The sequence below is a fragment of the Bison bison genome, unplaced genomic scaffold, assembly GCF_000754665.1.
Source record: "Bison bison bison isolate TAMUID 2011002044 unplaced genomic scaffold, Bison_UMD1.0 scf7180017863932, whole genome shotgun sequence".
Classification (NCBI taxonomy): domain Eukaryota; kingdom Metazoa; phylum Chordata; class Mammalia; order Artiodactyla; family Bovidae; genus Bison; species Bison bison.
The window spans coordinates 315994-328170 of record NW_011494504.1 but is presented as its reverse complement, the minus strand read 5'-3'; the positions used below and the strand labels follow the sequence as shown (position 1 = coordinate 328170).

At 34.2% G+C, this 12177-nt stretch overlaps 1 protein-coding gene across 2 annotated transcripts in view; it reads left to right on the top strand.

Annotated features, from left to right (window-relative positions):
• Positions 1-12177, top strand: part of CWF19L2 (CWF19-like 2, cell cycle control (S. pombe)) — a 140007-nt gene that overhangs the window by 57514 nt on the left and 70316 nt on the right. For both annotated transcript variants that reach the window (XM_010833793.1, XM_010833792.1), the window contains exons 8-10: positions 2476-3131; positions 9736-9832; positions 11629-11721. In XM_010833793.1, coding sequence (XP_010832095.1) covers positions 2476-3131; positions 9736-9832; positions 11629-11721 — 846 coding nt within the window. The remainder of the gene's footprint in view (positions 1-2475; positions 3132-9735; positions 9833-11628; positions 11722-12177) is intronic.

The window sequence follows — 12177 nt, the reverse complement described above, 5'->3', positions numbered from 1 at the left end:
TATCTTTATATATATATATTATCTTTATTTTTCTTTTTATCTTTTAAGGGTTATTGTAAGTTTATTTTTGAAACTTTGAAGTTTTATATAATTTCTTAATTCTCTGGAACAGTTAAGAATCAAAGAGTTAGGCATTTTGACATAATGGTTAAAAACATTCACTGTGTAGTTAAATAGTCTTGAATTTCAATATGAGGTTTGTTACTCTTGCTGTGTGATCTTAAGCTTCATTTTTATTTTTCATTTTAAAGATATGATTATTAGGATCATTCTCATAGAATTGTTGTGAGCACTAATAATAATTTGAATGCTTTTCATCTGCCAGCTACTGTTGTATTACATCATGTATAATTAAATTTATTTAATAGCCACAATTATACTATTATATTTATTTAGTAAATGGGGAAACTGAAGCAGAGTTTAAATAACCAAGATTATGAAATTCATGAATAAATTTGAACCTAGACATTCTATGTAGACCCCATTTAAATGATCCGAAAGTGTAGTACAATAAGCATTGGATAAATTGTGTCAGCTACTGTTTTTGTTGTTTTTGTTATTACCATATTTTATTGAATTTTAGAAGCCACTAATTATAAAGACATCGTTAATTTATGTATCAGCAAGAAAGAAAAAAGTTGCCTATGAGACAATGCTTAAATTGTGAAAATATCCCCCTTTACTGCCATCATTTTCATTCTGTTCATGTCATTAAATTTAAGAAACATGTTAAGCCTAGATTTTTAAAATAATTTGATAAAATATAATGGATTATCCCTGCCTCGTCTTAAGGTAATGACTTTCCATCTCAACTCTCAGATTTTATGGAAAGATTTTAAAGTTTTAATTACAGTTTACTATAAGTTTAAAAAATATGCATGTTATCCTTGACAGTTGTATTCTTCACAACTATAAGAACAGTTATTTAGACTTAACCATTACATTTGCCATTTAGTTTATGGCCTGAATTCCTTTTTTCAAAGATACCTGCCCTAATTCATTTACGGTTTGGCTTAATGATACTGAGTAATTTCTCCCCTAGAATTAGTAAGTAATGTACTTTCTGACATGTTGCATTTCGGAAAATGCCTTTCTTCTGTACATGTCAAGGAAAGATAATTTGACTGAATTGAATTCTTTATTTAGAATTATTACCTTAGAATTATTTTTCAAAATTTCATCTTCACTTCATTATCTTCTAGCACTTAGTAAAAAGTTGTTAACAGTCTTAACTTCCTTTCCTTTGTTGGCAGAATGTTGTTTACCTAACTCCCGTTTGTTTACTTGTTCACATTCACTCCTTCCTCTGATCTGATCTTTGTGAAAAATTTATTTTCTGCATGAATTTTGAGACTCAGGAATTAGGATCTTTTAATGTATGAGTTTCTGTATGCTTCACTTTCTTCCTTCCCCCTGTTGGATGAGACCTTTGGATCTAGAAAATTAGCTGGGGCAATTTTTCTGGTAATGCTTCTAGTGTCTTTGGTTTTTCCCTCTGAAAGTATATGCATGTCTGTAGAACTAATTGTCCATGTGTCTTTTCGCTATAACTTATGTTTGTTTACCATCTTTTCCCGAATATAGCAAATTCCTAGGCTAGTGTTGAGTTCGCAGATTCGGATTCAATACTTTCTGTCGTTCTACTCACTACCTGCCTATCTTAGAACATAGTTTTCTTTGTCTTTCTTGCTCTTGAACTGCTCTTCTTTTCATAAGAGTCTGTTTTGTTTTAGCAGTTACATCTTGAATCTCACTGATAGTAGGAAATACCTTTTAAAATATTATGTTTTTACTGATTTCTGAATTCTGTTTTGTTTTAATGCTGGGTATTTGGTCTAAATGGCTTCTTTTGAGCTCCCAGAATTTTTTTTATTATTTGGTAATTTTTCTTGGATTATTCATGTTTTTTAAAATACTCATTTTATAGTGATGTGTTTCTTTGCTCCAGCTACCACAACACAGTTCCACAGACTGGGTGACTTAAACAACAGCAATTTATTTTCTTACAGTTAAGGAGAATCGAAGTTCAAGATCAAGATGTTAGAGGGTTTGGTTTCTTCTGAGGCCTTTCTTTTTAGTTCATAAGTATCTGCCTTCTAGCTCTGTCCTCACATGGGGTTTTCTCTGTGTGTACTTATCTCTTTGTGTGTCCACATTCTTCTGATTACAAGGATAGCAGTCATACTGGATTAAAGCATAACCAAGTGACCTCATTTTAACTTAATCAGCTCTTTAAAGATCCTTTCTACAAATGTCACATTCTGAGGTTCTGTGGGTTAGGGGTTTGACATATGACTTTGGAGGGGGTACATATTTCAGCCTATGTCATTTAGGATGATTGTATAGGTCTTTCATTCCCCCTTTTCTTTCATTGTACTACGTGACAATGTATCATGACACAGTGGCATGTGGAGTACAAATCATTGAGCCATTTTTAATTTTTAATATCTTGTTGAATTTTTTCCTCCTTTCTAGTCAATGGAAGTATTTCAGTTGAAATTAAAAGAAGCTGAAAAAGCTGCATTTACAAAAGAAGATGGTAGACGAGAACGATGGAAGAAACCAACATACTCAGATAGAGCACACAGTAGTCAAGAAAGTGGAAAATCAGACTTGGTAAAATATAGTAAAAGTTCAAGAGGTAGATATAACACAACAGATATTGCAAACAGTATCACTAAAGATAAGTTTAGTGGTGATGAAAAAGATGGTAGATCTGTGTTTTCAGAAACATATAGAAGAGAACCCAGTCCAAGGAAAAATCAAGAATTTTCTTCTCATGTAAATTTAAAAGCTAAATTCTTAAGACCCTCTGATGATGAAGAAGTGTCATTTCATAGCAAGGACAGAAATTTTGAACCATCTAGTTCATCTTCAGCAGTAGTTCCTCAAGATTCTGTGCATTGTGGTTTTCAAAAATCCACAGAGAACAGTGAAGAAAGTTTATCATGCTGGAGTCGATTTGGGAGGGGAGACAGGAAACATTCAAATCAAAAGCCACTAGAAACCAGTCACAGTGTTGACCCTGGATACGTTTCAGAAGATATGAGAGAAAAGTCACAGGAGGAAGGCTTGAGAGATGACTATGTGACAAAAGAACATCTACAGGACACAAAATCTTCGCTCGCCAGGTATTCTGTCCTTTGTTTTCTAAACCAGTAAATGAATACTAAGGTCCAGTGGATTCAAGATACTGAACTGTACTTTTAGAGCATCAGTTACTGATTAGATATGTTATGATTTTGTTTCTTAAATTTGATGTAAGAGATAAGATATGCACCTTTAACAGTTCAGTAGTTTCATTTTATATATTGTATTTCATTTCAGTTTATTTAACAAAAAGCTGAAAGATGAATTCAGTAGTGAATATTTCCTCAAAATTTGTTGCTTTTTTGCAATCTATAAAGCTAAATTTATAGATTTAGCTTTAATAGTTCTTATAAATGGATACGCTACATAAAATATTTTGGTAGATTTTGTTCAGTTCAGTTCAGTTCAGTCGTGTCCAACTCTTTGCGACCCCATGAACTGTGGCCTACCAGGATCCTCTGTCCATGGGATTTTCCAAGCAAGAGTACTGAGATCCTTAGGGGGGAAAATTTGAGAATAAGTAGTAAGAAAAGAATTAAAGGGATGGGATCTATGAACACTGTCATCAGGCAAAGAATAATTGCAATATACTCAAAGTTTCTGAAATGTGATTGGATTGGAGCTTTTTAAATTACATTTTCCTCAAAAGTTTGAGCCAGAGTTTGTTGTGGGTGTGTCTGTGTATGGATGTGTGTTGTAAAAAGAATATATTTAAGTGGGAAAATAGGATTTGCTTTTCAGAAAATAATTTTGAAGAGGGCTTTTGAAATATAGCTGTAACCCTGAAAAATGAGAAATGCTTGTACTTTTTTCTTTTTATAGGATAGTTGCAGATGCCATGGTGATGTTTTCTTCAGAGCATATGCTTGCCATTATAAATGCTTAGAGTCTTCCATTATAAATGGAAGAGTCTGTCCCTGCTGTTTGTTGCAGAGCAATGTCTTTACTGTGTTATTAACGATAATATATTCTTTGGTCATTGATGCCCAACAACTTTCATTGTAATGTCTTTATTTGATACCTATTACTGTTCTATTATGTGTTGAATTATCTGTTAATATTGAAAATGCCAGAGATACTCAGAATTCTTGTGTATCGTCATATTTATCCTGTTCTACATTTCTACACTAATAAACAATTCTGTTAGAAATTATACCCCTTCCACAACCCCGTCAAAACAACAAAAAAAGGAATGTTTGGAGTACAAATTTTAGGACCATGAACACTGCCTATTTTAAAGGTCTCTGAGATTTCAGTTATCTTCTTGAAACTTGTGAGTTTTGGTTGGAGTCCGCATACCTTCTTGGGTGCTGTCTCTTGATTGATTCTTTGTATACTGAAAAGTAAAGAGAAAATGAAAGTTTCTCAAAAACAGAGAAAAGTGATAAAAATGACAAAGATGTGTCTTTGGGTAGGCAGTAATAGAGATCTTTGGCAACTTAATCAAGAATATCATCATTGTAAAAGAGGATTTATAAACCAGATTTCATGGACTAAATTATGACTGTGGATTATGATATAATAGAGATAGAAAGTATATGTGGGAGACATCGGTTTAACGAAGTGCCTCCCTCACTCCCATATTTTTTAAGGTGCAGAAACTTGAATATGTTTATATATTAGTGGAAAAGACATTATCAAGTTTGAAAGAAGCTTAAAATATAGAATGATGATAGATGGGATAATTCAGCAGGAATTCAAAGTTAGTGTATATGTATGTATGATACAGTGTACTCATGCAGGTAGGATTATCCTGAGTGCAAATGTTAAAGACGAGGAAAGTGTGGCTGTGGATGTGGGTGATGGGAGGTAACTGTAGGAATTGCTTTTGGGGGAGGGAGTATAGTAGTTGTGGGTCTCGGGCTTGCCCTCAGGGCATGTGGAATCTTCCTGGACCAGGGATCAAACCTGTGTCCCCTGCATTGGCTGGTGATTTCCTAACCACTGAAGCACCAGAGAAGTCTCCAGTTTTTCTTCTAAAGTCTAGTCCCTCTGATATGTGTTTTGCTACTTCTTTTGATTTCCATGCCTTCAGCTTTAGTCTGTATGTGCCTCTGGGTCTGAAGTGGGTCTCCTGAAGACAGGATATATACAGTTCTGATTTTTCTATCCATCCAGCCAGTCTGTGTCCAGCAAATGGAACCTTCCATTGTACACAGGCTCCAGATTATGCAGGTTCAGTAGCTTCAGTGCATTGCCCCACAGCGTGTGGGATCTTAGTTTCCTGAGCGGGGACTGAATCCACATCCCCTGCATTGCAAGGTGTATTCTTAATCACTGCACCGCCAGGGAAGTCCCAGCAGCATACATCTTTAGCTTATCTACCCTCAAGTGGTATTATGCCACTCTTGTAAGAACTTCATAGTAGTTTATTTACATTTCTCCCCATCCTGTCCTTTCTGTTAGTGTTTTCATACAGTTTACTTATACTTGTTATAAACTCTTGTTACTATTTTTCTTTAAATAGTTATCTTAAAGAGACTTAAGTAATAAGAAACAAGTATATATTTACCCTTGTAGTCATCATTTCTGTTGCTCTTCCTTCCTTTGAGTTGATCCATATTTCAGTCTAGTATAATTTTTCTTCTATCTGAAGGCTTTTCTTTAACATTCTTTCAGCTTTTTATGTCTCTTCATTTCACCTTTTTTTTTTACATTTTAAAATTTATTTTAATTGATGCATAATTATAATATTGTGGTTTTTGCCATACATTAATATGAGTCAGCCATAGGTATACATGTGTCCCCTCCTTCTGAACCCCCTGCCCACCTCCCTCCCCACCCGATCCCTCCAGGTTGTCCCAGAGCACGAGCTTTGGGTGCCCTGCTTCATACATAATATGCGCACTGTTGTTTCTTTTACATATGGTAATGTATATGTTTCAGTGCTGTTCTCTCAAATCATCGCACCATCTCCTTCTCCCACTGAGTCCAAAAGTCTGTTCTTTTTTTGTGTGTGTGTAATTATTTTATTTTTATTCATTTACTTTTTTTAAATTTAATTTTATTTTTTAACTTTACAATATTGTATTGGTTTTGCCAAATATCGAAATGAATCTGCCACAGGTATACATGTGTTCCCCATCCTGAACCCTCCTCCCTCCTCCTTCCCCATACCATCCCTCTGGGTCATCCCAGTGCACCAGCCCCAAGCATCCAGTATCATGCATCGAACCTGGACTGGTGACTCGTTTCATATATGATAAATATATGATATTATACATATTTCAATGCCATTCTCCCAAATCATCTCACCCTCTCCCTCTCCCACAGAGTCCAAAAGACTGTTCTTTATATCTGTGTCTCATTTGCTGTCCTGTACGTAGAATTATTGGTACCATCTTTCTAGATTCCATATACATGCATTAATATATGGTATTTGTCTTTCTCTCTCTGACTTCACTCTAAACAGGCTCTAGGTTCATCCACCTCATTAGAACTGACTCAAATGCATTCCTTTTTATAGCTGAGTAGTAGTCCATTGTGTATATGGACCACAACTTCCTTATCCATTCATCTGCTGATGGACATCTAGGTTGCTTCCATGTCCTAACTATTGTAAATAGTGCTACAGTGAACTTTGGGGTACATGCATCTGTTTTAATTCTGATTTCCTCAGAGTATATACCCAAGAATGAGATTGCTGGGTTGTATGATATTTTTATTTCTAGTTTTGAAAGGAATCTCCATACTCTTCTCCATAGTGGTTATATAAGTTTGCATCAGTGTAAGAGGGTTCCCTTTTTGCCACACCCTCTCCAGCATTTATTGTTTAGAATTTTTGATGATGACCATTCTGACCCATGTGAGATGATGCCTCATTGTGATTTTGATTTGCATTTCTCTAATAATGAGTGATGTTGAGCATCTTTTCTTGTGTTTATTAGCCATCTGTATGTCTTCTTTTGGAGAAGGCAATGGAACCCCACTCCAATACTCTTGCCTGGAAAATCCCATGGACGGAGGGGCCTGGTAGGCTGCAGTCCATGGGGTCGCTAAGAGTCAGACAGGACTGAGCGACTTCACTTTCACTTTTCACTTTCATGTATTAGAGAAGGAAATGGCACCCCACTCCAGTGTTCTTGCCTGGAGAATCCCAGGGATGGTGGGCTGCCATCTATGGAGAAATGTCTGTTTAGGTCTTTTGCTCACCTTTTGATTAAGTTGTTCATTTTTCTTGTATTGAGCTTCATGAACTGTTTGTATATTTTGGAGATTAATCCTTTGTCAGTTGTTTTGTTTGCTATTGTTTTCTCCCATTCTGAGGGCTGTCTTTTCACCTTGTTTATAGTTTCCTTAGTTGTGCAAATGCTTTTATGTTTAATTAGATCCCATTTGTTGATTTTTGTTTTTATTTCCATTATTCTGAAGTGAAAAAGATACTTTGACTTGATACAGAATTCTAGGTTGACAATTTGAAGCACTTTAAAAATATTGTTACTCTCTTCTTGCTTATGTTGTTTCTGATGAGAAATCTGCTCTTCCTTTTTTTCTCTGTGCATAAATGTCTTTTTTCCCCCCTATGGCTGCTATAAATTGTTCTTTGTTATTAGTTTTGAGCAGTTTGATTATGATATGCCTTGATGTGGTTTTCTGGTTTGGTTTTTGTACTAGGAATTCTCTAAGCTCCTTGGATTTTTAGTTTTCACTAACTTTAGTAAACTTTGACCTTTGTTTCTTCTGTGTCCCATTTATTTCAGGGACTCCAGTAATATGAATGATAGGCTATTTATGGTTGTCCTATACGTCTCCATTGTTCTTTTCTGTTCTGAAATTCTTTTTTTCTGTGTGTTTCATTTTATATAGAAGTTAGGCATTGGAAACTAGTGTTTCAATTAAATTTTTTTCTTTTGCAGTCTAATCTCTATTAATCCTATTCAGTGTAGTTTTTATTTTGACCATTGTAATTTTCACTTGTAGAATTTTAATTCTAATCTTTTTTATGTCTGAGTTGTCTCTTACTTTTCAACCATGTGGAATAAATTTATGTTAACTTTCAATGTCCTTGTCTTCTGTTTGTTAAATCTGTGTCAGTGCTTTGATTGATAGCTTTTTCTCCTAATTAAGGGTTTTATTTTTTTTCTAGTTTGCATGTCTGACAGTCTTTAATTGGATACTAGATATTGAGAATTTTATTTTGTTCCATGGTAGATATTTTTGCGTTCGTGTAAGTATTCTTGAGTTTTGTTTTGGGAGACAGTTAACTGAATTGGAAACTGGTCCTTTTGATTCCTGTTGATATATGGCAGAAGCCAACACAATATTGTAAAGCAGTTATCCTCCAATTAAAAATAAATTTAAATTAAAAAAGGAGTTTTACTTTTTCAGTTCTAGATATATTTGTATTCCTGGAAGTATTCTTAAATTTTGTTTTGGGACAAGGTTAAATTAATTTAAAACTGGTCCTTTGGACTCTTGCCCTTAATATTTGTTAGGTGGACCCAGAGCAGCATTTAGTCTAGGGTTTATTTCCCATTCATGAAAAAGGACCTTTAATACTCTACCCACTGCTTTCATAATTATGAATTTTCCTAGTTTGGCTATTGGGACCTATTCCTATTACCAGGAATGCTGAATGCTGTTCCTCTAATTCTTTGAGATGTTATTTTCATGACTACAGGTAGTTTCTGATTATTACTCAAGGGGAACTCTCTATACTTTTCTGGAATTCTTTCACTGTGCAGCTCTCCCCTCTTTAGCTGCCTTGGACTCTTAGCTATTTCTCTTTCATTGAGGAGTCCTTCATGCTCTGCGTAGGTTCACCCTCCTTGTATTGTAGTCTCGAATCTTTCTTGTGGCAGTAAGGCAAAGTTTGTTAGGAGAACTTTGTATATGCCAGGAATCTGACCTGGGCAGGAAATTTATCTTTTCTTCTTTGAGGCTTGCACACTATAGGTTCGATACATCATCTTAGCTGTAAATTAGGTTTATGTTGTCTAATTGTGGGTTGTCATTGCAAAAGAGCACGTGGTCACTATTTTTATTCTTCAAATGTAGGTAAATGTAATTTTCTGATTATAGTTTCTTAGATTATCAGTAAGTTATCCATTGAATAAGAAGAATTTCTCTAGATGTGTAGAATTATGACCTGATTATAGTGTTAATTTTTGTTTCTTTTTTTAGAATAAGTATGGGAATATTAGGGGCTTCCCTAATAGCTCAGTTGGTAAAGAATCTGCCTGCAGTGTGAGAGATCTGGGTTCATCCCTGGGTTGGGAAGATCCCCTAGAGAAGGGAAAGGCTATCCATTCCAGTGTTCTGGCCTGGAGAATTCCACGGTCTGTATAGTCCATGGGATCCCAAAGATTTGGACACAACTGAGTGACTTTTACTTCACTTCACAGGAATATTAAGTTATGATGAATATTACTTTTATTATTTTTCTCACTGCTACTGGGTCTTTGGTCAGGTATAGGTCTTTGGTCACTGCCATTGGCCATGATGGCATTGTAACACAGTATCTTTAAGTAGTGATTTTTAGGGAAGCATTGAGGCTTTTATATTTATTATTTCTGTTTGTGTTGATTGCTTTGTGAAGGTCATTTGAAATAACATTTGAATCTTGGTGTTGTTATTTACAACAGCTTACTTGTTGTTAATATGTACTTACATTTCATATACTCTTTGTCTGTCCTGTTCAAACAGAAGTAGTCCAGGGGATGAGTCTATCCACGTCTTGAGTGTTGATGAGAAGAACAAGTTAGGAGCCAAAATTATCAAGGCAGAGATGATGGGAAATATGGTAAGGCTTATATTTTGTTCTTTTGGAGAATAATTACTAAATATTTAACTTCTTACAAGTAATTTTGGCAGTTCCTAAGCTATGGGGATGTAGCATCTTTTGACAATAATGCTGCTTATTTATTCTTTGAAGAGAGTTCTGAGCACTCTTAAGAACAGTATTGTCTACTTCTAAGTAAACTAATTAGTCAAATTTTTGAAATTTATGATTTTAGGGAACTAAGTGCTTTTAAATTTTTTTTTAAGTTGGATATTTGCTTTATTCTTCTTTTTATAACTTACTGAACATATTTGAGGGAAATGCAGAAATGTCACTGTCTTCCTTCACTTTTCAGTCATATTTTATTAATAATGTGTTACTTTCTTAAATTCCCTTACTTAGGAACTTTAAAATTGAGCTACTAAAAAGAATGGTTAGTTAATTTTTTCAAAATTTTAGGCAACATGTTTGTGCCTGACTGGGTTACATGCTTTGTATAGCTCACTTAATTCCCATGATAATGTTGTGATTTGAGACTTAACCTGAGAATTGAATAAAAATGAAATTATTTGGTAAGAGTGGCATCTATCTATTTATTATTATCACATTTCTCTTATACAAATACATGTTACACTGCACATGGCAGAATGGCAAAGTCAGACAGCTTTCTGTGTCCTGAAAAAATTGATTCTTTTGTGGTCATATGTATATAAACATCTCAAATCCAAATAAAAGTCATCTTAAGTAGTCTTCTGTTTTGTTGCACTATCTATGTGACACTCTGTAGTAGAACAAAAAGTGAACAAACCTGATACTTCTATTTTTATCAGTGTGTATCTCTAATAAAAATCATATCTTGCATATGCTGCACTCTCTCTGAATCTGATCCTTAATGACACTGAACTTAAGCTCAACCCAGAAATTAGTAAGCGAGACAGACCACCACTAACAGCAAGAAAATAACATTTGTGTTTTGAAAGCACAAATAAATTGGTTAAAATAGTGAAAGGAAGGTAACCATGTTAGGAGATTAACATATGTTAAAAAAGTGTTCTGTGTTCATGGAACCACTGCAGTGGAGAAAACTGTCTTTGCTTGTCATAGTATTCTATTCATTTAATTTATTTCATTGTGATTTATTGTTTTATATGTTAGTATTTTTTATACTAACATATAGATTTTATAGATTTTATACTAACATATAGATTTTATAGATTTTATACTAACATATAGATTTTATAGATTTCCTAGAATAAAAATGAAATGCATTCAGTTTTTATATAAGTTACCTATCAACAGTAAATAAGGTATTATTTTAAATACTATGATGGCTTTCTTTTTATAAATAACTGAAATTCTGAGCATTGGAAGTTTATAGTATCTAAGGAATTATAAAAATTCCCTTCTTAAGGATATGTATTTCTTTTATCTTCTCTAAAATATATGTCCTTGTAATTATTTACTACCAAAATATAAACAATTTCCATGAATATTTGAGAATTTTGTAACACAGATGAATTCATTAAAAAGTAATGCATTAGACTCAGTGGGTAAAGAATCCACCTGCCAATGCAAGAGATGCAGCTTTGTTCCCTGGTCCGGGGATGATCCCCTGTAGAAGAAAATGGTAACCCACTCCAGTATTCTTGCCTGGAGAACCCCATGGACAGAGAGCCTGCCGGGCTACAGTCCAGGGAGTCACAGAGTTGGGCATGACTCAATGACTGAACATCATCATCATCATATGAATTTGAAATATTCTACAAATGAATTAAACTATATATCACACCTGTTTTTCTTATCTTTTCTATTTGAAGGAATTAGCTGAACAACTTAAAGCCCAACTTGATAAGGCAAATAAATTCCAAGACACTGTAACACAGACGTCATCAAAAAAATCTAGGGTGGAGGTAAGTAATAACAGTTTGATTATAGGTAGCCAATTACTTTGTGTAATACTTGTGCTTGGCAGTGGTACTATTTAATGTTAAATGTGTCTGTATCTCTTACTGATGTGTTTGTATATGTTTATGGTTGTTTGCTTGTTTTTAATATTTATTTTCATATGTATTCTCTTATCTTATACCATTGTGTCCTGATGGACAAAAGCCTATGTCTAGGGTCAAGGGGGCCTGGTTTTATTCTAGGCTCTGCCATTTACTGACTGACCTAGCACAAGTCAAACTGGTCATTAACTTCTTTCTGTCCAGAATGAGACACTTGAATTTGGTATCCCTCTCATGTAAAATATTTTGTTCTAGGATTCGTTTGCCTATCTATTGGTCAATAAAACAGATAAAAAACATCTGTCTTTGCAGAGTATTATTTGAACAGGAAGAGAAAGATAATAAACTGATAAAGATAAT